The 25963-nt window shown below is 35.1% G+C and overlaps 1 protein-coding gene across 1 annotated transcript in view; it reads left to right on the top strand.

Moving 5' to 3' along the window:
* Nucleotides 1-25963, top strand: part of CFAP47 (cilia and flagella associated protein 47) — a 573852-nt gene that overhangs the window by 205527 nt on the left and 342362 nt on the right. The window contains exons 26-29 of the mRNA XM_012642083.1: nucleotides 1893-2111; nucleotides 8593-8674; nucleotides 9689-9817; nucleotides 18396-18588. Coding sequence (XP_012497537.1) covers nucleotides 1893-2111; nucleotides 8593-8674; nucleotides 9689-9817; nucleotides 18396-18588 — 623 coding nt within the window. The remainder of the gene's footprint in view (nucleotides 1-1892; nucleotides 2112-8592; nucleotides 8675-9688; nucleotides 9818-18395; nucleotides 18589-25963) is intronic.

Here is a 25963-nt window from a genome sequence, read left to right as displayed (position 1 = left end):
AATGTGGAGTATTACTTAGCCATAGAAATAAATGAATTAATGTCTTTTGCAGCAATTTGCATGGAACTGCAGACCATTACCCTGAGTGAAGTATCTAAAGAATGTAAAAACAAACACCACATGTACTCTCCAATAATTTGGAACTAACTGATGGGCACAGAAAGAAGTAAAAATTTTTGGAAATGAAGAAGTAGGGGGTGGGGGGTAAAGAGCTACGTAACATGTACAGTGTACACTATTCAAATGATGGGCACACTTATAGCCCTGATGAAAGCATTATAAAAGCAACCCATGTAACAAAAATATTTGTACCCCCTTAATAAAAAAATAGAAACATATATTTAAAAAGTAAGGTCATTTGGTTATAAATTTCTGTATTTGTATTTTGTATCCAAAAATATCAATTTTTCACCTTTATTCTAATTGTATAGAGTTTTTAAAATCAGGTTCAGGTTGGGAGTTATTTTCTTTCAGCATATTGATAGATATATCATTTTCTTCTACTGTTTCTATCAAGAAATCCTTTGTGTTAGTGCCTTGAAGGTATTGTCTTTTGTTGGAGCCCTTTTAAGAACTTCTTCTTTCTGTTTGGTTTTCACCAGCTTCACTATGATGTACCTAGAATAGTTTTCTCTAAGCTTATTTTCATTAGGGTTCGTAGTAATTCTTCCTTGTGTGGTTTGATTTTCTATTGGTAATTTTAGAAAGTTCTCAGATAATATCTCTTCAAATTATTTAACTGCCCCATTGTTTTTGTCTCCTCTCCTTTTTTGCTAGTTAGTGTAAAGTCTGTGTCTTACAACTGTAATATCTGGGGCTCCTATGTGTCTGTTTTTGTTGTCTATTGTTTCTTTTCATTTGCATTCATCTTGGCCTATGATGGTGTTAATTTTCTTCACAAACTATATGTTTTTTTGCCAGTAACATCAGGATGCACTAGATCTATTATATCCATTATTTATGAGGAATCTGAGGAGCAGAAAGTTCAAGTAACTTCTATAAGGTCACACAGTACGTGGCAGAGCCAGGTTTTGAGCAATGGTAGTCTAACTCTTACGTAAGACAATGTACTTTCTCTTGTATTATGGTATACAGACTTCTTATTTACTAAACTGAAGAACTACCACTCAAAATGGTCCATTGGGTACTTTTTATTTGTCAATCTAAGCTAGTGATGCATGTGTGATTTTCATTGCTGACAAACAATTAGACAGTATAATATGAGATATTTGATAAGTTGTAAGAAAGAATAGATTGGAATTTTTACCCCACAAAAATTAGCATGCATCACAACCTGGTGCAATAGTACTATGGAGTGGATATCGCAGTGTCTTATTCAAAGAACAGAAAAGTTTGTGACATCTCTGGACTTTAAAATGAGAATCCCTGCTTATTAAGCCAATGTATAGGATGTGCCCTTCTAAAGATTAAAGTACAAATATTGAGAAAATATGTGTAAAGTTATTTTTGTATTTATGTGTGTGATGAATATTTGAAATCTGTTTTGGAAACTATTATAGACATTATTTCCAATTGATAGAATACAAAATTGAACTTGGTGAGTTTAAATAACTTGCCATAATCACATAGCTCGTAGGTAATGGGTCCAGGATTCAATTCCTGTTCTCTTTCTCCAGATCCAATCTATTCACAATCCAATACTTCAGACTTGACAATTGCAACATTAGATAATGATGTGTGTTTAAACAAGATACTGAAAATCTCTGGGGATATTAAAAAAATCTAATTTTGACTAACAAATAGTAGCAGAGTGAACTGTATTTTAGAATTTCATAGTTGATTTTAATAGAATTTTATTTAGTCATTGAATTGAACATTTTTTTCCCATAACATTTTGAGACTGTCTTTAATTTAAAGTCTTTTTCTTATAGGGATGTGTATAAAATACAATTCTCATCAAAATCATCACCCCAAAAATTTTCCCGACAAAATGACTTTTCTAAATACAATAAGACCATTTATGATGTGGTGCTCCACTTGAGTGGAATAATGCCCCCTGGAATTAGTTCAAGTCAATCTTTACCTGTGGATAACAATGAAAGAGTGATTCAACTTCATTTTCAACATTCCTCACTTCTGGATTTTCTCAAGTAAGAGCCTGGATGTACTAATTTAAGCATGAATTATGGCTTGGATACCTAGATAAGTAGATAGGTAGATAGGCAGGTAGACTTCGATATTACTTTTCTTTTTACTGTATTATCTCTATCTAGCTCACACTTTGGGAAAATATACATTGGTTAATAGAAAATAAGCATTTTATGATCTATTGGATTTATAATCTAAGGCAAACTTAAACTTTATCATGCATCCAAATCACTGAGAGGGCTTATTAAAATAGTTTGCTGGCCCTTATAGTGCTAATTTGCATTTATAAGAAGTTTCCAGGTGTTGCTGATACTTCTGGTCCATGACTTCATTTTAGAAATCCTGATCTACGACAAATACATAAATCCATTGAACAAAAAAGGGATGAAACCAGTAAGCTTTATTTCTCATATTACTCTTAGTATCAACTCAAGTTACGGATACTGTGAACTTTTAGTGTGCATAGTTAATGTCTTTTAATATTGAAATAATATACAAGTGAAAATTTGCATAAATGGTTGAGAGAAATGATAGGAAAAAATACCTGTCATCATAGTGTCTTCTCTGCAGAGATTAAATGGCAAGTGGCCAAGAAATGGAAAAGCAATGTTTATTAAATGTCTGATAGGAGGGCTGGTGAATTTATACTGCTTCTTTAGCTTGTATTTGCAGCATCTTTGTCCACTGAAACACCCCACATCTGTAGGCAGTGTTATTACTTCTTTTTGCATGCTCCTGTATAACTAAAATGGCATTTATTATTTGTAAGTACTTCTGTAATAGGGTTAATATATTTTGAAATATATTAATGTGCTTTTCTCTTTTGCTTCTTTGTTTATGAAATCTGCTTTATAGTTGGCCAGAGATATTCATCTACCCTAGCAGGAGTGGGGATGGAGGGCAAGAAGAGGACTCTAATAGCAGGAATGCAAATGAAAGATTTGGCATTCAGGTTTTTGTAAAATTTTCAAATCAGGATTTTTGAGTCCTCAGCAATACTATGTATTGAAAGTTTGATGGTACTGAAAAAATATTTTCATTCATTTCTTATGTTCTCACTATCATGGTAATAGCCAAAACTGGCTTGAGTTCCTTGTGGCTTGGAAGAAAGCTAAAACTTTCTAAGTCATTGAAGGTTACTGAGTCAATACCTAAGCAGCCTTTCATGGAGGTTGCTATATTGAGACATTAGAAGGACCCCACTGAAGAGGCAGAAGGGTGGCAGATGGCTGGCCCTGAAGCTACAATATGAATGACAAAGACACAAAGATGAGGGACTCTGGGTGCTTGATGGGGCTAAGAGAAGAGACATGAGATCCCCATCTCAGACATTGGCAGCATATGCCAAAGTGACAGGTTTCAGGCAGAGAGGGGACACTGCTAAAGAGACTGAATATCCAGAACAGCACTCACAGACCTACATGTACAGATATAAGAGTCCCTCTCTCCTGTCTCATGTGAGCCCAAATGCATGGCTAATCCAGGTGCTCAGAGGTCTTATACAATTTGGGAGGCTCTCCTTTATAAAATAATATCAGATAATAAATGCAAAAATTAGATATATAGTTTTAGAAGGTAATCATGAAAATAAAGAAACCTGAAGTGGAAAAGACACTATATTTCTCTCCCCCCACCCCTGCCTCATTAAGAGAACAGAGAAAATATTACATGAGGACACAGTAGACAGGCGGCCATCTACAAGCCAGGAAGAGAGGCTTCACCTGAAACCAAATTTTTTGGCGCCTTGATCTCAGACTTCTTACCTCCAGAATTATCGGAAAATAAATTTTTGTTGTTTAAGATACCTAGCCTGTGGCATTTTATTACGGCAGCCCAAGCAGACCTATACAGTCATTACCAAATATCATTTGATGCAATTTCACTTGTTTATAATCAATAATCATTTTCTTATGCGATTGATTTTCATTGAAAAAATAAAACTTTTTAAGTTATAATTTGCATAATGAAAAACTAAAACAGAATCAGAATATAAACATCTTGTGCCCTACATTGTAACTACAAAGCAGGACATCACAAGAATATAAAACTACTGTAACTCTTAGTTTTCACTTCCATTGAGTTTTTAAATGAATAGTTTATTTACCAAAGTAAATATACTTAGAAAAAGCAACTCATTTCCCCTTGTAAGTAAATTTAATTTTACTTATGATGTCTACAATTTTTATCTTTAAAAACTTTATACTCTTCTTATGTATGGATAACCATTGTGATATCTTACTTGATGTAATTGCATCTAAGAATGAAAATATTTCAAAGAAATAGTCTAGAAGTGATTCTGGAAGAGTGTAGTGAACTGGGGTAAAAGGGAATTTTTTTTTTTTTTTTTTTTTTTTGAGACAGAGTCTCACTGCCACAGAACCACTCACATATCTAATTTGTTTTCAGAGCAACCTCAAACTCCTGGGCTCAAGCAATCCTTCTGCCTAAGCCTCCCAAGTAGCTGGGACTACAGGCACGCACCACCATGCCTGGCTAATTTTTTTTCTATATATTTGTAGTTGTCCAATTAATTTCTTTCTATTTTTTAGTAGAGATGGGGTCTCGCTCTTGCTCGGGCTGGTTTCAAACTCCTGACCTTGAGCAATCCACCCGCCTCGGCCTCCCAGAGTGCTAGGATTACTACAGGCATGAGCCACCACGCCCGGCCAGGGCATGGTTTTTGAATCAAGTAGATGCAGGCTTATATTCCATCTCTGTTGTACTCCTGTAACCTTGAACAAGTTCCTTCACTTGTTTTAACTCTAAGTTGTTAACAGAAATAAACAAACTCTGTAAAATAATTTAAAGAGGTTTATTCTGAGCTGACTATGAGTGGCCATGGTCCAGGGAACCATAAACCCAAGAAGCCTTGAGTAAGAGGTCCAGCGGAAGTCGGGTTACAGTTTGGTTTTATACATTTTAGGGAGACAGGAATTGCAGGTAAAATCATAAATCAATACATGGAAGTTATACATTGTTTCTGCCTGAAAAGGTGAGACATCTCGAAGCAGGAATTTACAAGTCATAGGTGGGTTAAGAGATTCTTTGATTTGTAATTGGTTAAAGAAATAAAGCTTTGTTTAAAGACTTGGAGTCAGTAGAAAGGAATGATTGAGTTAAAATAAGAGGGTCTCTTATCTGTTATGTGATACTAAGCCAGAGTTAAGTTGGGAAGTAAGCCACATTATACCTGCTCAATTAAAAAAAAATCCATTTAGTGAGATTTTATTTTTTTTAAGTCCTGACTTAAAACCTTTTCTGGGCCTTAGGTACTGCTTGCGATTTAGTATCTTACTGCCACAAAGAGTCTGTTTTGTCAGTCTTATGATCTCTATTTTAACTTTAATACTCGCTTGTTTAAACTCCAGAAGGGAAGGGATATAAAGAAGCATGTCTAACCTCCCTTTCCATCACAACTGGGAGCTCTGTTTTAAGGGTTTTCTGAGGTCCCCTTGGCCAAGAGGGGTCCATTCAGTCAGTGAGGGGCTTAGGATTTTATTTTCAGTTTACAGTTCAATATGTGTCAAATTGAAGAGGATGATTCCCAAACTTACTTGGTTGACAAAATAATTAGAAATAATAAGATGTACATTACATGACATATAGTAGATTATTATTGTTGTTGTTACTAATTTAAATGTAATAAATTATGTTCCGAGGTTTCGTATGCTAAGATGTTTTTTTAAATTATTCCAATATAGTAACCATTAGTGGCATAGTGAAAACTGAGTCTTATGATATGACTATCACTAAAATAGAATATTTATTTTAAAAATCCATTATTTTATTAGAAATGAAAGTCTTGTTCACATAAGAAATGTTAGAAAGCCAGTATTTATCAATTATGCCATCATATTTATTAGATAGAATGGAAATTTTATTAAAATTGTATAAGTTTAAAACAGAAAGCAATTGACTTTTCTTTTAATTTTTCCACTTCCTAACTTTTGATCCTTAATGATTGATTGAATAAGGTAAACTCTCTAATTCAAAAAAGGCAAAAGTTCTATTGCCTTTATTTAAGAAATATTGTGCTCTTAAAATCTAATGGAATATTAACTGTGAGCAAAAGAAGGAGGTTTGGATACTTAAGTAAATCTTCATCAGATGTGTGTTACAGAAACCAAACAATTTTGTAATAGCATCATTAAACTCCATGGTACTTGTGATTGTTGTGTTATTCTTGTAGGGTTCTTGTTGGCACAGCTCCCAGTAGTGTTGACATTAACATGAGTCGTTTCTGTTTTGACATTTTATAGTGTGAGGGAGGATGCAGGTACAGAAGAATGATTTTGACATTAAAGCCAAGCCATTCAGATTTATTTGCTCTTTATCAGCAAATACATGCCTATCAGGATATGTTGACTGTGATAAAATTACTTAACATTTAGAAAGTGGCAGTATGATTAATAAAACTGGGTTATTACTCCAAGATATGTGCGTATGTTTCACCATGGAAATGAATGTATTAAAATTCAAAGTAATCATAAATGTTATTAGCATCCCCATTTAAATTTGATGACACAGTAGGTGAGGACTTTTGTACAAGTGAAATATCTACGTTGTGCAATAAATGAGAAACTCATTTTTAGAGATTAAGTTAGAATATTTAAAAAACTAATTTCTGGAGATTAAGTTTAGAATTTAATAGCTCATTATATGTAATTACATTTTGATCCCCTGGGTGTTAACTCAGAAGAAATTCAAATGGGAAACCTATGGGAATGTAAAAGTGTAACCAAATCAATTATGAAAGTCAACTCTTCATAAAACTACTGACCAGGCATAAAATCTATTGACAAGACATATATATAGATGCTGTCTTATGGACTGATGAAGTTAGGCCTTGAGATGTATTTAAAATGAAAAAAAAAAAGAAACAATTCTTGATGATAGTGTGAACCTTTAAAATGCAAAAATGCATCCTTCATCTTAAGCTTTTACCTAGGGTCTATCTTCTGATGGACTCAAATAAATAACATGTGAGCTCCTCAAGAAACTCGTATTTTAATGGTTTCCTGATAGTTTTCCTTCGACTCTGAGTGGCATTTGATAGAAATGATCACTTCCTCCTGAAATCCTGTCTTGGCTGTGGAAACAAAGAAGTATTTCAGTTTCTTCATATGTCTCTGAGTTGTCTGTCTTTGTTTCACTCTACAAGATTTCAACTTAATGAGGACATCACCTCATTGCATTCCAACACAGGCTTTAGGTTGGCTATTCTTGCTTAGGAGTGGTGTTACATTAAAATTAGGTTTTATTTAAACTTATAGTGATTTGAATGTAATGAAGTTTCATAGGAGTAATACACATAAGTAAAGTAATTGTCTGAAAAACAAAGAAAAAGGACAATGTTTCATTTCCAAACAAAAGAGCTTTATGTAGGCAGAATGATTTCTCCAGTAGCCTAGACTGGCCCAGGGCCTCATCAAACTTAACAGCTCTAGAACTGTGATCACTGCTTCCACTTCCACAAGAGTTTCCTTCCTCACTTCTCTCTTCTCATTCATCTGCACTGTCTTCAAGGTCTGAGTTTCCAAAATCATCTTAAACCTCCTTTCTCCTTTTTCTTTTCCCATTTCCCAGTAAGCACATCACTGCAAACTCAAGTTATCTCCAGAATTGAGCACTAGATGTAACATTCTTCTCTGTTAAATGCTTATTGGTGAGTGGTGTTCTATCCTCACTAAGTTAGATCTAAACACGCAGATCTCCATCAGGAAACACTCTTGCCGAAATGGTAGTAGATTTTTATACAGTGGCTTTGGTGGTAATGGATATTCATATGAAGAGTTAAAATAAAATTATTTCAGGAAACTGTACAGTGATAAAAGTATATATATATACACACACACACACACATGCATACACACATATATATAAAATCTTAAATGTAGTAAATTATATGCATATAAATATGTATATATATGCTTTTAAATGTATTAAATAATATAGATATTTCCTGATTCAGATATACTACTACAAGTTTACGTAATCAAACAATGCTCTATTTTTGGATATTCTCTTTGGAAAAAATAAGTAATGAATTGTATTTGGAGTTTTCTATATTCTGGTATATGTGGTAATAGGCATTCAATAAACATTGGATGACTAATGATCTCTCAGATATTTTATTGTACTACAACTTTTTTGAGATTTTTTTCAATTTTATAGTGTTATAACAATAAAATGGTTACTGCATTGACTACAAAGACTAAATCATATAACTCTCTATATTCCATTAGCATGTAATGGTCGATGAGGGTGATTATAGGCATTCTCTCTTATTAATCAAATTCTCCAATGGAAACATCATTTCATTATTAAGGGAAGTTTTACAAATTAATTATATAAATTTTAAATTTCAAAATTAAAATTCAACAGATAAAAATATGACATTATTGAAATAATTAAAGGTCAATCCAAATGATATACAGATCATATTATATTATCATAATGTGGGTATTTCTTTTTTAATTTTAGTACTCAAGGAGCATGTATTTCTCATGTACTGCCCGAATTTCTGCTCGAACCAGAAGATTATAAGAAATGGATGGAAATTACGGTAAGGAAATATAATTTCTAGGAACACTCTATACAGTTATTATTGTATGTACTGGTATTTGGCCTTTGTTAGAAGATCCCATTTCGGAGTCATTGATCTTTACATATGAAATATTCTAAGGCTTGTGCCTTTCTGGACAACCCATACTTTTTATGCATTTATCAAAAAATCTCTGTAGAGTTCCTATGCAAGATTGATTACATGGATTTCTTAAAAATATATAAGTAAATATATATATATGTATATACTTTCCCCACAATCAACAAGTATTTTATTAGACTTACAAATTCTGTGTGACAGAAATATAAAAATATGAAAGTAAGTAATTGCTTCTTTAAAGAATTTATAAATGAAGAATGAGGTGGAGTTATGTAATTTTTCTTTTTAAAATAAATTTTTAGAATATATATCTTTCAAAGAAAATACTGGTTTAATTTTACCACCACTTGCGTTTTCCTTCCTTCAGTTTAAGGGGAGAATAGAGAAAAATTAAGCAAGAAATATATAGTTTTCTTAAAATATGCAATTCATTTTCTGGAAACCTATTGGCAGGGGAATTATTTTTGAGGAGCCTTCAGGCTTTAAGGCAACTAACTCTAGTGGTGGCATTGTCACTATGCTTGCCACGTGACATCAGTACGAGAGCCAGGTGCTTGCCTCTTCTTTGGCACTATGCTGAGGTCTTGTGGCCTAAGCCAAAGGGTGTGGCTCTATTTCAGCTCAGGGTTCAGAAGAATTTCACATCTTGTTTTGCCACTTCTACTACAGAGTGAGCTAGTAGACGCACTGAATGAATAAATCTGACCTAAGTAAGAGACTTTGTGCCCCAGAAAGTTACCTGTGTTGATAGTTTTTACTATTGACACATGGGCAATTAGAGGTTTTGAATCATGTATAAAAAGAGCATGCAAATGTTTTGTAAAAAGAAAAAAACTTACATACTAAGTAGTTAAAATTTTGGACTTCCCTTTACCTTACATTTGAATTAATGTTGTACTATTTTATTTCTTAAAGTCTTCCACTAATACTGTGCCTGTGAATTCCTATACACATAAGGAAAGGTGTTCTGTTGTTATAGAAATGACTGAATTTGAAGCCTGGAGTAAACGGGCATGGACAGATGTATTCCTTCAGATATACAAGGTAACATTTCCAATATTGTTTGTTGCTGCTTTTCGGTTGAATCACATGAATAATATATTAGTTAAAATATGGGTAATGGTGCTATAAAAGATTCAAAAACACAGTGCCTTAAATGAAGTGAATTTTTTTTTTCTCATGGAACTGCTGAGAAGTGAGTAATTCAGAGCTAGTGGGGTATCTCTTCTATCCTCAGTACTAGGCTTTCATCTAGGAGGTCCAATTTCTCTGAACGAGGAAGAGCAGGTAAAGGAGTACTGGAAGGCAAGGAGATACCTTTTAAGGATGTCACCTGAAAAATGTGTCACTTCTATTTCAGATTCCACTGGGTAGAATTTAATCATATTGCCGCATCTAGCTGCAAGAGGTGTTGAGTAGTATAGTCTCTAGAATGAATAGCTGCAGGCACATTCTGGTACTAAAAGGCATAACTACAGGATGGATATTGGTGAAAATTATGGTCTCCACCTCTAATACATGGTAGACTCTTGCTATAAAGTAATATTCACCAGGATTCATGAAATTATAGATGATACTAGGTTTTGATGAGAAGCTCCAATTTACTTCATGCCAAATTGCATTTGTGAGTAGATTAACATAGTATAAACTATGCCTCCATACTCTATCTCTTTATTGTGTAAATAAGTCCTTGTTTCAGACCAAGAATCATTCCCTAGGCTTTCAAATGTGGCACTATAGATCTTGTCCACCAAGACCAATGGAGGTTTTTGCGTTGTCTTCACACTTTGCAACCACGGGTGGATAAGCTGTTGGCCTCGGAGTTAGAACACAGAAGGATTTAAATAGAAGCAAGAATTAGTAACTCAAAGGAAAGGACAAAATTAAGAACCAAATAGTGTGCAGTATGTGCAAGACTCTTTCACTAATTTTTTTTTAATTTCAGCATATTATGGGGGTACAGATGTTTAGGTTATGTATGTTGCCCTTGCCCCCCCCCCAAGTCCGAGTTTCAAATATGTCCATCCTTCGGGTGGTGCGCATTGCACATGCATATACCCGTCCCCTTGTTTTTTTAATGTGATCTTGTTTAATCCTCACAACTGTAGTCCCCAGTTTAGAGGTGAGGAAACTAATCTCACAGGCACATATAAGTATGTCATATGAATTTGACCATATGCAATAATTTGATGTAGGTAATGTTTATTTCTTTCTTGTTCTCTGCTAGGGCCCTGGAGTCCAGGGCTCTTGTGCTGCCTTCTGGCAGTCTGAAGTCTCCACTTCAGTCAGCCACCCAGATCACCTTCTGGAGAGTTCCTTCTGTATGATTTCCCCCTTGATCCTCCTCTTCTTCCCCCATCAACCTAAACTGTCTTTCTAGCTGAATGTTAAGAAGATAAATCCTGTCTTTTCTTGGGTAATTCCCAGAGGAAGGTATAAAGGTATTTGCCACTTTCAGCCAAACATAGGTTTAGAAAAGACATTTCCTTTTTTGCATTTTTAACTCTATGCTGCATCATCTATAATTTTGCCCACTGATAAAGAGGAGCAAATCCCACACAGAAGAGCAGAAAATACTCACTTTATGGGCAAAGTTAACATAATCTTGGCTTATGGCTTTTATTTACTCATTCATTTATTTATTCATTCATGCATTCATGTATATGTTTACTTTGTTTAATCTATCTTCTCCATCTATCTTTCTATGGATTTAGAAACCATGTATCACTTATAAACTGAAAACTTAATAGAATGTGAGGTACATAGTAGGTGCTAAATAAGTATTTGTTGAATGAATTCCTGATAAATTATTTATCCAACAACTGTAGTGCCCCAGGTACTATACTAGGCTCTGGGAGCATAAGCGTAAACTTGATATAACCTGTCTCCTCAAGAATTTTATATCCTGGGTCGTGTGTGGTGGCTCACGCCTGTAATCCTAGCACTGTGGGAGGCTGAGGTGGGAGGATCACTTGAGATTAGGAGTTGGAGACCAGCATGAGCCACAGTGAGACCCCATTTCTACAAAAATTAGAAAAATTAGCCGGGCATGGTGGCACATACCTGTAGTCCCAGCTACTTGGGAGGCTGAGGCAGAAGGATCGCTTGAGCCCAGGAGTTGGAGGTTGCTGTGAGCTAGGCTGACACCACGGCACTCTAGCCTGGGCAACAGAGCGAGACTCTGTCTCCAAAAAAAAAAAAAAATATTATATCCGGAAGTATAATTAATTATAAAAATGTATAAGTACTATGACAAGATAATCCCAAGAAAAACTATGGATGATGCACATAGAAAGTAACTAATTTTCTTGTGCCTTGGGGAAGCCTTCCAGGAAGAAGATTACTTAAACTTAACCCTCATAAATGAACAAGAGTTTGGTAGGTGAGGTGGGACATAGGCTGGAGAGAGAGATTCTACAGTTTGTGTGAAGGAGAGAGTAGGTGGATTTTATTGGGGGATGAGGCAGCAAAAATTTTTAAGACAAAGGGAATTCAGCATGGAAAAGCCTTGAGGTTAGATAGAACATGGAATTTTCTGATGAATAAACGTAATTTGGCTGAAGATAGTGGAAGGGGACTCAGAGAAATTTTATCGTGGTTTATGTCTGTTAAAGAAAAATTATTCAATGACACTCATTAAAGCATGGTAAAGCAAACTTTACTCAGGACCATCACAATAGGTATAGGGACCATGGCATGGGATTTTGCAGTAGGGGAGAGAGACTGGGTTCAACGCTGAACACAGTATGGACAAGTGGGAATTCATAGCCAAGAAGCAGGGTAGGGGGTCAGTGGATGGAAAATGACTAAGAGGAAGCATCAGGAGTAAGGGTGGATTCTGGCTAAATAAACCTAACAGGATTCTTGCTGAAATTAAGCCAGGATGATCAGACATTCCCCTGGGGGTTGGTGGAAGACAAAGAACCCAAGTAGATGTCAAGGGTGATCAGAAATGGAGGGTAGGAGGTTCTTGCTAAACTGACTTAGCAAGGTTGTTGCTAAAACTGTATTTTACAAACAAGTGCACAGATTGGCCTAGGAGAAGGTTCAGGAGCCTGACTAAAAAAAAATGGTCAAGGAAAGAATCTCTGTTACTACAAAGGGGACGCTGGACTTCTTGGATTTTATCCTGAGGTTAGTACAGAGCTACTTAAAGGTTTTAAACACAAGGGTGATATAATAAGCTTTGCATTCTAGAGAAAACACCCTGGTACACTGTGGAAACTGTTGGGGGGTATATTTAAGTGTCTGGTGCTGTGACCTACGTGGGAACTTTGGTGCTAGTGGAGTGGATGAGAAAGGGGGCAGCTTTAATAAATATTAGGAGTAAAACTCAGTAGAATTTGATGAATGATTAGATCTTTGGCATTGACAGAGACAGATAGGTCAAGAACGACAGTGGGTTTCTCACGTGGGTACTGAGTGGCATTTAATCCCATTCACTGAAATAAAAGACAAGGAGAGAGAACAGAAATTTTGGATGATCAGAAGTTGGGAAAGGACAAGAAGACCTGATAAATTAATTTTCATCCTGCTATGTTTATGGTGCCCTGTGTGATTACCAGGTGGGCATATACATTAGTCAGAGAGAAATCTGAGTGTCAGCACATTTGGGATTCTTCACTGATTCAATGATAAAATCATAGGAATCGATAATATTGCCCAATTAGATCATCTGGGAGCTGAGTTTCTCCATGTGTTGTATCTAAAGCATGTGTAACACCAGGCACTGCATCAAATCAGAAGTTGATTTGCAATTTCACTTGAAAAAGCAAACAGTGTTGAAATGCATTTCACTGGTTAGAAATGGAAAGTTGTGATTTTCACACAAATCCCTTTAGGTTCTGACTAAGTGTTGCCTCCCCAGAGGTTATGCAAGTACTGCTTTTTTTTTTAGTTCTTCTTGGCTAATAGATAACAAGATACAGTTGGTTTCAGTCAATCACATTTTGTGTCATTTGGTTATTTATGCTTATTAAATTTGCATGCTTAATTGTAGTTATTGTCTTGCATTGCATTCCCAAGTCACAAAAGTGTATTGATGGTTGACTAATGGGTCATTGAAACATAAGAGAGGTGAAAAATAGTAACAGAAACATTCAAACTCAGAATACTGTTCTAAATATAACTATAAACAGGGTTCCTGTGTGAATATAAAGGGTGATTCTGTATGTGCTAAAGGAAACATATGTGATATGTTTACAAAAGACTCTGGAAAAGAAAAATGTGATCAGAAATAAATACCTGGGTAAGTTTAATCAATTTGATTATTCATTTGTTCCCAGCATATTGTCTGTCATAAAGTTTTTTTTTTAAATAATGATGCAATTATAGTCAATATTTCGATATTTTGATATTTTCAAACATACAGGAGTGGTCTTTCTAGATAAACATATTTTCCCCAAACCAGTTCAAAATTTCTGTATAATATTATAAAATTGGAATACTATTGGTAAAGATAGGCAAGACACCAAATCCACAGAGGCAGTATTCAGAATTGTATTTTTATCACCTATGTATCAAGCACAGTGGTGACCACAGAACTCATTGAGTTATACAGGCCTGTTTCCCACCCAAATGGTGCTCAGACACTGGATTTTTTTTTTTTTAGTTGTTAATAGTTTTTTTCTCATTCTCTTGCATGTAACTATTAATATTATTTCTCTTGCCTTTCATTGCAGTTACCAACATGCCTGCTTACAGTAGTTCTTTTTCTTATTATTTGTAATTTTCTATGACCTAAGAAATTCATATCCACACTTTTTAAAATTTTCTACAAACTAAAAGCAAATAGGCTCTGACTTAAAGTCACAAACAAGTTTTTATAAATTAAGTAGAAGAAAGTTAACACGTAGATTTTGAGATGTCAAGGATTGTAGCTCAAAGTATTAACATATGCAAGAACTGTATTCTATGAGGTTTTTCCATATAGTTGAGATTTGGATAGGTGGGATGTTACTGCATGTGCCCTCATTTTTATCTTTGTTGTAATACAATACAAATCCATATTAGGTATGATATCCTAAAATCCACTTTACTTAGCCGTAATTGAAGATGCCAAGATCCTTTAAGTCCTTCAAGAAAATTTCCTTCTGTTAGGCACAAAGACTGTGGGAAAGCTCAGCTCATTGCCAACTAGTAGCTAATGTCTTACTTATCTCTGCTTATATGCAAAAATATGTTGGAAATATTATCTTATAAATCATTAGTTGTATAGGGCTTCACCAGCAGCCTGGTCTTGGGTTTGGTTTGATAATCAAAACTGTGAAATACAGTAGATTTTACATAGTGACATGTTGGGTTAGCTTTAAAGAAGTTCACAAAATAGGTCACAACCCAGAATGCACAGCAACGGCAAAGCCAAGGCCTTGTGACTCAAGGCATAGCTTCCCTTGTCCTGCTCATTCCACACTCAAGTCAGAAATGGTCACAAGAGATGGGGTCTAGTTGGCATGGACCGTTTCAATTCAGGGAAGCCTTACAGTCTGCTGTCTTTTCAGCCTTCTAGTCATGCGGCACCCTCGGAGTAATGAGTAATCACTCATTACTCAATACAAAATTTTCACAGTGAGGCATGACTGGTTGGTCTAGTATACAGTCCTCATCTGGATTCTTAATTAACTTGGATTCCAACCAAGCATTAAACCATCAGGTATCCCCTAAGTCTAAAAGAAAAGTCTCAAACTGGCTATTGATTCTTTTTTTCTGATCAACGTAGGCCTAATCTAAATGATTCCTCAGAACAAATCCGAATACCTAAATAGTCTAAAAAATCCAAAGATTTTTATGGATAATTAAAAAGTGAAAATTATCAAGTGTTTTTGAGGTCAATAGATTAAAATAATACATAATTTTTAAAAAGTTATGGAAAAACAATATTTGTAAATATAACAGCAAAGTTCATATGGAACTGGAAGTACACATATGACAGTAGTGGCATAACACTCAATATATGAAAGTATATACTTTTAATAGTAATTTTGCCATTTTTTTTATTTTACTATTTTTTTTATTTCAGCATATTATGGGGGTACAGATGTTTAGGTTACGTATGTTGCCCTTACCCCCCCTCCCCCCCTAAGTCCGAGTTTCTGTCATTGTTTTTAGGTCTTTAAATTGCTCTATAGTGACAAGGTAGGATAGCCAAGGAGTATGTTCCATCATGTGGCCAGTCTATTGACTTTAAAGGGGTACTATCACTCACATTTCTTGAATTACATCTTTTTAACAAAAATGAAGGACATATCCAAACAATGTGAGAGCAGGAAAGAATTTCTTGAATGTGGATAGGTAAAACATATTTACCCTAACTTCATTGATTACCTCCACAGCTAACAAGGCATTCTGGCCTCTGTAATCCTCATTTTATTCCTTGAACTCATACTTGATGTGGTTTGCATGCTAGGCAACAAATAGTAACGATTCTTACCCAAGGTGTATTTGGATTTGTATGTGATGGGGTCTTGTACTTTGTATACATTTTTATTCTTCATTTTATTTTCCTAGAAATTTATTAGAGTATTTTACAAAGCTATCATTCTGCGGCAAAGTGAAAACCAACGGTTCTTTCACTACTGGTGATGTCAGAAGCACTGGTTTAGAATTAAGTAACTCAGAGTGGTGGCTCTTCCTATATTAAAGTTTACACCCATAATCCATATAGGTCGATCATTAAATCTGTATTCTTAGTCACAGGTCACTTGCAGATCTTGTCTCATTTGCAGAGTAGAGGTGACAGATGACAGATGAATCCTGAGCCAGCTCAGGTTATTAGCTCTAAACATTTATCTCATCAACTGTACTCAGATAATTCATCATTTGGTATTCCCCAGGAAGAGGTAGGAGTCCTTTTTAAAAGCTTTTAATTGCATTTTTATAGTATATTAGATTTGAAATTTAGAAGTTCTAGACCATATAACTGCCAGAATGATAAAAGAAGGTAGCTCTGTTAAACTTCTATGAAAAATGCTAAAATGATACAATTCACATTTATGGATGGCTATTCTCACAAGACATAAGCCAGATAAATAGCTAACATTCGGAAATTAACTTTTTGATAGAATTTTAAAATGCTTCTCAGAGTGGCAAAGAGAAGAACACTTTTGGGATGCTCACAGGTATTTTAATAATTTTTAAACTGTAATTGTTTGAGACACTACATAGCATAGATATGCACTGCATGAAAAAAAGGAGCACATTTTTCCAAATTTACAATTTACATATACTTGACTGTGAAAATATTTGTCCTAGGTTGGATTCTCCTAAAAGCAGACTCTGAGACAAGTATTTGAGTGCAAATAGTTTATTTCAGGGGTGATCCCAAGAAGCATGGGTAGTAGAATAGTAGGGAATTGAAACAGAATATAATGAAGCCAATAACAGATGTAGTTTCAAGCAGGTTCCACTGTGGGGAACTGAAGCTCAATCCCACTGGGGATCTATGGGAGACATTGTAGGACACATCTTATTTATACCAACTGAGTGATGAGGAATCTGGAGTATTTAACTACCAATTCTCTGATCATCTTTGGTAGGGGGTTGTTTTTGGAGTCTTTATCCTCTGCCACTCGTAGCTTGCCTTCTGTGAGCTAAATGTGCTCTCATGTCTCAGAGAAAATAATCCCTCCAGAAAAGACTTGTAGGTTTTCACAATAAGCAACCTCCAGAATGTGCAGGTGAGTGCTGAGGGAATATGGGCGAGGTACCAAGAGTATCTCTATAGCACATGTCACTCAAACTGTTTTCTTCATACCCACTCCATTGGAGAACTGTCTATTAAAGGTTGGGGATGAACCAAGGAGCTGAACTTTGTACTGTGTACTGTAATGTAAACTGATGCTCTGACTCCTTCATTAATAAAGTCTTGCGATCTGTATAGTGAGGTAGCAGATCACAAGCTATTCATCTCATCCAGAACCTGTAACAAACTGCTAATAGTCACTTTGAGTAGCTCTGTACTATAGTGCTGCACTGATCAAACGCAGAGTTCTTTACTTAATCTGAATATTGTTTAATCATCTTTAAATATAGAGATATTGTTTCATAATAAAACATGTGGTATACATCTATTGAATGGTGATATGATGTAAATATACCACACTTTACAATATAGGATAAAAATATGTCAAATTACAAATGCCTGTACACCTTTGTCATCTTAAAAACAGACCTCTTCAATAAGTATCAATGTCAAAGTAAGTTTTGACTTGATTAACATTACTTGGGCTTTCAAAATTTTATTTTTCCAAATTGCATGAGCCAGCATAGAAATAAGAAAGGCATTTCAAATCCTTGTGTTATAAATTAATTGACAGTCAACAAAACTGTTCTCAAGTGCAGTTTTTTTTTCCATTGGGTAATAAGCCTCTTGTAAATTTCATAGTGTAGTGTCTTGTAGATTAAATGGTATAGAAGCAAAAGGTTGAGAATTTAAAACAAGCATTAGTGAGATGAATTTGATGTGTTCTTTCACTCTTGATTGGATGCATTTAAGCGGAAAATACTAGTGCCTTTCTTTACTTATTTGCCTGTCATATTTTTCATTTACTCTTAAATATTAACTTGTTACTTTTTCCATTTGAATCTAATTAAAATTATCTCTCTCTTTCTTTCTCAATTTCAGGTTCTGGTTCTATCCCGGGTAGTACCATATTCCAGCAGTACTATGCCCCCCATACATCTGCAAAATACACCAAAAATCAATCCTTGTTTTGTATCCAGCAACATATATTCTGATTCTGAAAGAATTCTACTTAGTTGGTTGAACACAAATTATGAGAGTACTCGACATGTTATATGGAAAAGTTGTCACGAAGGTAAGAAGTTATTTATTTCTTTAAATAAATTATTGCAAATTGTATTGTGATGATATAGGAGCTATGGAACTGTATTCGGAATCCATGGATTCTAGCCCTAAATACAACATTTAGTCTCTGTTCTGAAAAAAGGGATACCTTCTTAACATCTTCAAGATAAATTTCTTCAAATGTAAATACTTCTTTAACTTATTTTAAAGAATAAATGATAAAAAATGTATGTAGAGATGCTCTAGAAATGAAAGATAGCCCTAGTCATTGCTGACATTTTCGGCTGTATAAAGTATTAACTATAGGTGACACTACTTAAACTTTGTACACAATTGATTGAGATCCAATTGATTAGTAAACATATCACATATCATATGAGGGTCATGTTGGAAATCACTAAGTGCAATAATGCTTCACGAATTTTTTGATGGATAAGTCGTATTAGCTTCACATACCGAGACATGTAGGTGTTCACAGATAGACAAGCCCTAGGGTTCAGGTGCATACTCCCTTGTTCTACTCTTGCAGGATGAAGCTTTATAAATTCCTATCCCAAGAATCTTAAGCTGTTTTGGAAAAGTTCCTATTGCTAATATAGCTACGCATTTTCTTCTTCATCGTAAGCATTGATTGTAATAAGGCCAGGGTGCATAGTCATTGTTTCTTTAGCTTCAGTTCAGCTCCCCTCTTTCAAGTACATAAAAACCTGTTGTGTTCAGAGTAGACTGTGTTTTTTTTTTTTTTTTTTTTTTGAGACAGAGTCTCACTGTGTTGCCCGGGCTAGAGTGCCGTGGCGTCATCCTAGCTCACAGCAACCTCAAACTCCTGGGCTCAAGCGATCCTACTGCCTCAGCCTCCCGAGTAGCTGGGACTACAGGCGTGTGCCGCCATGCCCGGCTAATTTTTTTTTCTATATATTTTTAGTTGTCCGATTAATTTCTTTCTATTTTTAGTAGAGACGGGGTCTCGCTCTTGCTCAGGCTGATCTCGAACTCCTGAGCTCAAACAATCCGCCTGCCTCGGCCTCCCAGAATGCTAGGATTACAAGTGTGAGCCACCGCGCCCGGCCTAGACTGTGTTTTAACACAAAATAATTTATTTTTTATACTCAACCTTCATAATTTAATCCAAACTTTAGAAGTAAGAAGAAGATTAAGAGTTTAGTTTAAAATGAGACTTTGAATTACTGTTGCTCTTAACTTGAAGGTATTACTTTACAAAACACTGCAGAAAACATCAAAATTGAAAGAGATATATTGATATATTGGTATTTAAGAACAGTAAAGATAGAATGCTTTATTATCTTCTAAATGATATGCTGAAAATACCAAAATTCGTGTCTTATAAAAATCTATTTGCCCTAATAAAGTTTTAAAAAAGCACAAATAAATAGTACTAAGGAGGGCTACACGAACACACATAACAATTGATTTGATTACTGTGGAGTAATACTTTAACCAGAGTGTTATAAAATATGTATATATACTAGAAATGAATATGTTAATTTTATAAAAGTATTAAGTTTCTATTTTTACCAAAAGAACGATCTATGCAAGTCAATTTCAAAGAGTTTGCTTCATTTTTTAGAATAATGCATTATACGCATTTACCTTTTTGCTCTTTTTTTAACACTCTGAAACCTATGCCTTTGCAAAGCCTTTGCACTTCCTATTCCCTCTGCCTAGAACATTGTTTTTACCAGATATCTTCCTGGTTCCCTTTCTCATTTCATTCAAGTCCTCTATCAAATGTCACCTTATCTGAGAAGCTTTCCTAATACCCTCTCTTTAATGGAATATGCTTGAATACTTCTCTTTCCTGATCTATTTTTTCTCAGTAGCACTTTATCAATGTAACATATATGTATTTGTTTATTGTCTGATTCTTCCAGTAGAATGTGAGCTTCTTAACAACAACAGTCTCCTCTATTTTGATCACTGCTGTATTCCAAGCCTAGAATTGTGCTTGGAAAATAACAGATAATGACTGTCTTAGTTTTGTGCTGATATAACAGAATACTTGAGACTGAGTAACTTATAAAGAACAGAAATTCATTTCTCAGAGTTCTGGTGTCTGAGAAGTCCAAGATCAAGGCATCAGAAGGTTTGATGTCTGTTGAGGGCTGCCCCCTGCTTCCAAGACGGTGTCTTAATGCTGCATCCTCCAGAGAGAAGGAACGCTATGTCCTCTCATGGCAGAAGGCAAAAGGGACAAAGTCCTTCCATCAAGTCCTTATATAACAGCATAAATTCATTCATGAAGATAGAGCCCTTATGACCTAAACACCTCCCAAAAGGCCCAACCATCCAACAATACTGTTGCACTGGGGATTGTGTTTCCAATAGGTGAATTTTGGAAGATACATTCAGACCATAGCATCTACCAAATATTGGTTGAATGAATGAACGAATAAGTGAGTAAATAAAGAGACACGTGCAGGTTTTATACACTTTCTACCCTATTCCAGATAGTTAAATATATATTAGTTTACTAGTTTATACCTTTGGGTACAAATGTAGGGGTCAGGTTGAATGCTTGAGTTAGAAGCAGATATTTTCCATGTTCAGCATGTACCTGAATACAGGTTTGTATGGTTAGTAAGTGTGGAAGTCAATGAGAAGAAGCTCTGTGAAAGATTTAACCTAAATTAACTTGGACTGAGAAAAAGTCATACTCAGTTTCTCAGATTTTACCTCTCAACATTGAGACTTACTTTACTTACTCCCATTCTATTGGTAAAGTCTGACCATGCTTACAGCTTGGTACAGTGGTATTGTGGAAAGTAGAGGGATAAGGCCTCATCCCAAACATAATAAATGAGAAATTCTAGGGGTGGGGCCTAGCAATATGTGTTTTAGCAAGATCTCCAGGTGATTCCAAGGCATACCATAGTATGAAAAAAATAGACTAGAGGACCACAAAACGGGATTTTATTGATGCTATTAAATTGCTTACAAATATTTGTTCAACAATTACCTTTCAAAAAATTCACCTTTTACATAAACCTTTTGAAGTAATAATGACCAATAATTTTCCGATATTCACGTCAAACACCAAACCACAGTATTACCTAAAGGAAAAAAAGACATTCTATAAAAAGACACTTGCTCTCAAATTTTTATGGCAGCACAATTCACAATTGCAAAGATATGGAAACAACCCAAGTGTCCATCAATACATAAGTGGATTAATAAAATATGGTATATGTATACTATGGAGTACTACTCAGCCATAAAAAATGGTGAACTAATACCTCTTATATTAACCTGGATGGAACTGGAGCCCATTCTTCTAAGTGAAGTATCACAAGAATGGAAAAACAAACACCACATGTACTCACCATTAAATTGGAATTAACTGATCAACACTTATGTGCACTTATGAAAATAACATTCATAGGAAATCAAGCAGTTGGGAGGGGGCTGGAGGGGATGGGTAAATTCATACGGAACAGGTACAATGCACACTATCTGGGGGATGGGCAAACTTGTAACTTTGACTTTGGTACAAAAAGAGTTTATGTAACCAAAACATTTGCACCTCTGTAATATTCTGAAATAAAAAACGAAAATATTAAAAAAGAAGAAAAATCACATGATCATATCAATATAGATGCAGAAAAACACTTGACAAAATCCAACATCCATTTATGATAAAAACTCTTAGCAAACTAGGAATAGAGCAGAATTGTTCCTCACCTATCAAATTAAGGAACTTTGTAAAGCACATCTACAAAAAACCTACAGCTAACATCATACTTAATGATAAGACACTAGAAGTTTCCCTGCTTAAATCAGGAATAAAGTAAGGATGTCCCCCCTCACACTCCTTTCCAATATCATAGTGAAAGACCCAGATACTGGAATAGGAGAAGAAAATGCAATACAATATATACGGAGTGGGAATGAAAAAATATAACTGTCCTCGTTTGCAGATGACAAATTTTCTATTTAGAAAATCCAAAATAATTGACATAAGGAGTCCTGGAACTAATAAGCAGTTATAGCAAGGTTATAAGTTACAAAGTTAATATACAAACATCAATTGCTTCACTATATACCAGCATAGAACAAATGAAATTTGAGATTTAAAACAGAATACCATTTACATTATCACACAAAAAGTGAAATATTAGGTGCAAATCTGATTAAATATTATAAAATCTACATAAGGAAAACTACAAAACTCTGATGAAAGAAGAACTAAATAAATGGAGAAATATTCCATGTTCATGAATGGAGAAACTGAATATTGTCCAGATGTCGGTTCTTCCCAAATTGATGTATAGATTCAACACAGTGTCAATCAAAATCCCTGCAAGTTATTTTGTGGATATCAATAAACTGATTCTAAAGTTTGTACGGAGAAGCAAAATTCCAAAAATAGCCGACGCAATATTGAAGGAGAGGAACAAAGTTGGAGGACTGACACTACCTGGCTCTAAGACTTAATCAAGACAATGTGATAATGGCATAAGAGTGGATAAATATGTATTGAAACAGACTAGAGAGCCCAGATATAGACCCACATAAATATAGTCAACTGATCTTTAACAAAGGAAAAAATGCAATCCAGTGGAGAAAAGATAGTCTTTTCAACAAATGGTGCTGGAACAATTAAACATCCACATGCAAAATAAAAATATGAATCTAGACAGAGACCTTACACCATTCACAAAAATTAACTCAAAGTGGATCATAGACCTAAATGTAAAGCACAAAACAAAACAAAAAAATCCTGAAAGATAATATAGTAGAAAATCTAATTGACCTTGAGTTTGGTAATAACTTTTTAGATACAACAGCAAAGGCATGTTCCATGAAAGAAATAATTGATAAGCTGTACTTCATTAAAATTTAAAACTTCTGCTCTGCAACAGACGTTGTGGTGAGAAATAGAAGACAATTTACTGACTAGGAGAACATATTTGCAAAAGACAGATTTTATAAAGGACTGTCATATAACATGTACAAGAACTCTTAAAACTCAACAATTAGAAAAACAAACAACTCTATTAAAAATGGGCCAAAGATCATAAAAGACACCTCACGAACAGAGATACACAGATGACAAATGGCCCTATGAAAAAATGTTCAACATTATGTCGTTAGGGAAATGCAAATTAAAACAAGGAGGTACCACTACACACCAATTAGAATAGCCAGAGTTCACCAAATGCTGGCGAGGCTGTGGAGCAACAAGAACTCTCATTCACTGCTAGTGCAAAATGCAAAATGGTGCAGCCACATTGGAAGATAGTTTGGTAGAACATTAAAAAACTCAACATACTTTTTTTTTTTTTTTTTTTTAGTGAAGAAAGAATGGGCCATTCCACTGAGTTATCCCAGAAGTCTGCCAGTTTTATTCTGAAATCTATGTGCCAAATCACTGCTGAAGGGGGTCAATGGCCATACTGATCCAGCAGTGTTAGGAAACTAAGGCATTTTTTTTTATTATTATTCCAGGGTATTGTGAGGGTACAAACATTATAGTTACACTTTATGTCCTTGCCTCACCCAAATACGGGTTAAAGGCATGCCCTTCCCTCCCTTTAGTGCTCCCCGTGTCCTTTAGTTGTAGATTTGCCCCCCCATCCCCCTAATCCCTAAAGAGTATTTCTGTCATGTGATCACCCTAGTATTGATCAGTTAGTACCAATTTGATGGCAAGTACAAATGGATCCCATTCTTCTGTTCTTGTGGTGCCTCACTTTGGATAATGGGCCTAAGTTTAATCCAGGAAAGTATAAGAGGTGCCAGATCACTGTCATTTCTTATGATTGAGTAATATTCCATTGTAAACATATACCAAATTTTAATAATCCACTCATGGATTGACGGGCACTTGGGTTGTTTCCACATTCTTGCAATAGTGAATTGTGCTGCCATAAACATTCGGGTGCAGATGTCTTTATCGTAGAATGTCTTGTGCTCTTTTGTGTAGATGCCTAATAGTGCTATTGCTGGATCGAATGGTATTTCTATTTTTAGCTCTCTGAGGTATCTCCAAATTCTTTTCCACAGCAGTTGCACTAATTTGCAGTCCCACCAGCAGTGTAAGAGTGTTCCTGTCTCTCCACATCCTCGCCAGCATTTGTTGTTTTGTGATTTTTTGATAGAGGCCAATCTCACCGGGGTTAGGTGATACCTCATTGTGGTTTTGATTTGCATTTCTCTAATGATTAGAGATGTTGAGCATTTTTTTATATGTTTGCTGGCCATTATTCTGTCTTCTTTTGAAAAGTTTCTGTTCATTTCCTTTGCCCATTTGTTGATGGGGTTGTTTGATTTTTTCTTGTTGATTTTTTTGAGTTCTAGATAGATTCTTGTTATCAGTCCTTTATCAGATGTGTAGAGAGCAAATATTTTCTCCCATTATGTGGGCTGTCTGTTCACTCTAATGATAGTTTCCTTGGCAGTGCAGAAACTTTTTAATTTGATTAGATCGCACTTATTTATTTTTGTTGCTGCGGCGATTGCTTTGGGGTTCTTCTTCAAGAATTCCTTGCCTAGGCCGATGTCTGAAAGGGTCTTCCCAACATCTTCATTTAGAATTCTTAAGATTTCATGCCTTAGGTTTAAGTCTGCTGTCCATCTTGAATTGATTTTTGTGAGAGGTGAGAGGTGGGGGTCTAGTTTCAATCTTCTGCATGTAGCTATCCAAAAAAACTCAGCATACTTTTCCCATGTGATCCAGTAATCACACTACCCAAAGTAGTTGAAAACTTATGTCCACAAAAAAACGTGCACAAGGATGTTTATAGCAGCTTCATTAATAATTGTCCAAGCTTGGAAACAACCAAGATATCCTTCAGTTGGTGAATGGATAAATAGACAGTGGTACATCCAGACAATGGAATATTATTCAGCATTAAAAAGAAACGAGCTATCAAGTCATTAAAAGGCATGGGGGAATGTTACAGGTGTATTACTGGGTAAAAGGAGCCAATTTTAAAAGGCTGCATATAATGTATGGTTTCAAATATATGACTTTCTGGAAAATACAAAATCATAGAGACAAAAAAGATCAGTGGATTCTAAGGGTTAGTGGGGAGGGAAGATAAATTAGTGCAGCATACAAGATTTTTAGTACAGTGAAGCTACTCTGTATGATACTTTAATTGTGGATACATGTCATTATACATTCATCAAAAACCATAAAATGCATAATACCAAGAGTGGATGCTGATGTAAACTATTGGCTTTGGGTAATAATGATTTATCAGTGTACGTTCATCAGTTGTAATAAATGTACCACTGCAGTGCAGAAGGTTGATTGTATGGGAGGCTGCATGTGTGTGGTAATTCTCTGTACCTTCCAATCAATTTTGCTGTGAACCTAAAAATGCTTTAAAAAATAAAGTCTATTAAAAAATCAATTTACA

This window comes from Propithecus coquereli, unplaced genomic scaffold (genome assembly GCF_000956105.1).
Source record: "Propithecus coquereli isolate 6110/MARCELLA unplaced genomic scaffold, Pcoq_1.0 Scaffold173, whole genome shotgun sequence".
Lineage (NCBI taxonomy): Eukaryota > Metazoa > Chordata > Mammalia > Primates > Indriidae > Propithecus > Propithecus coquereli.
The sequence above is the reverse complement of the archived record's forward strand: the minus strand, read 5'-3'. Positions and strand labels throughout refer to the sequence as shown.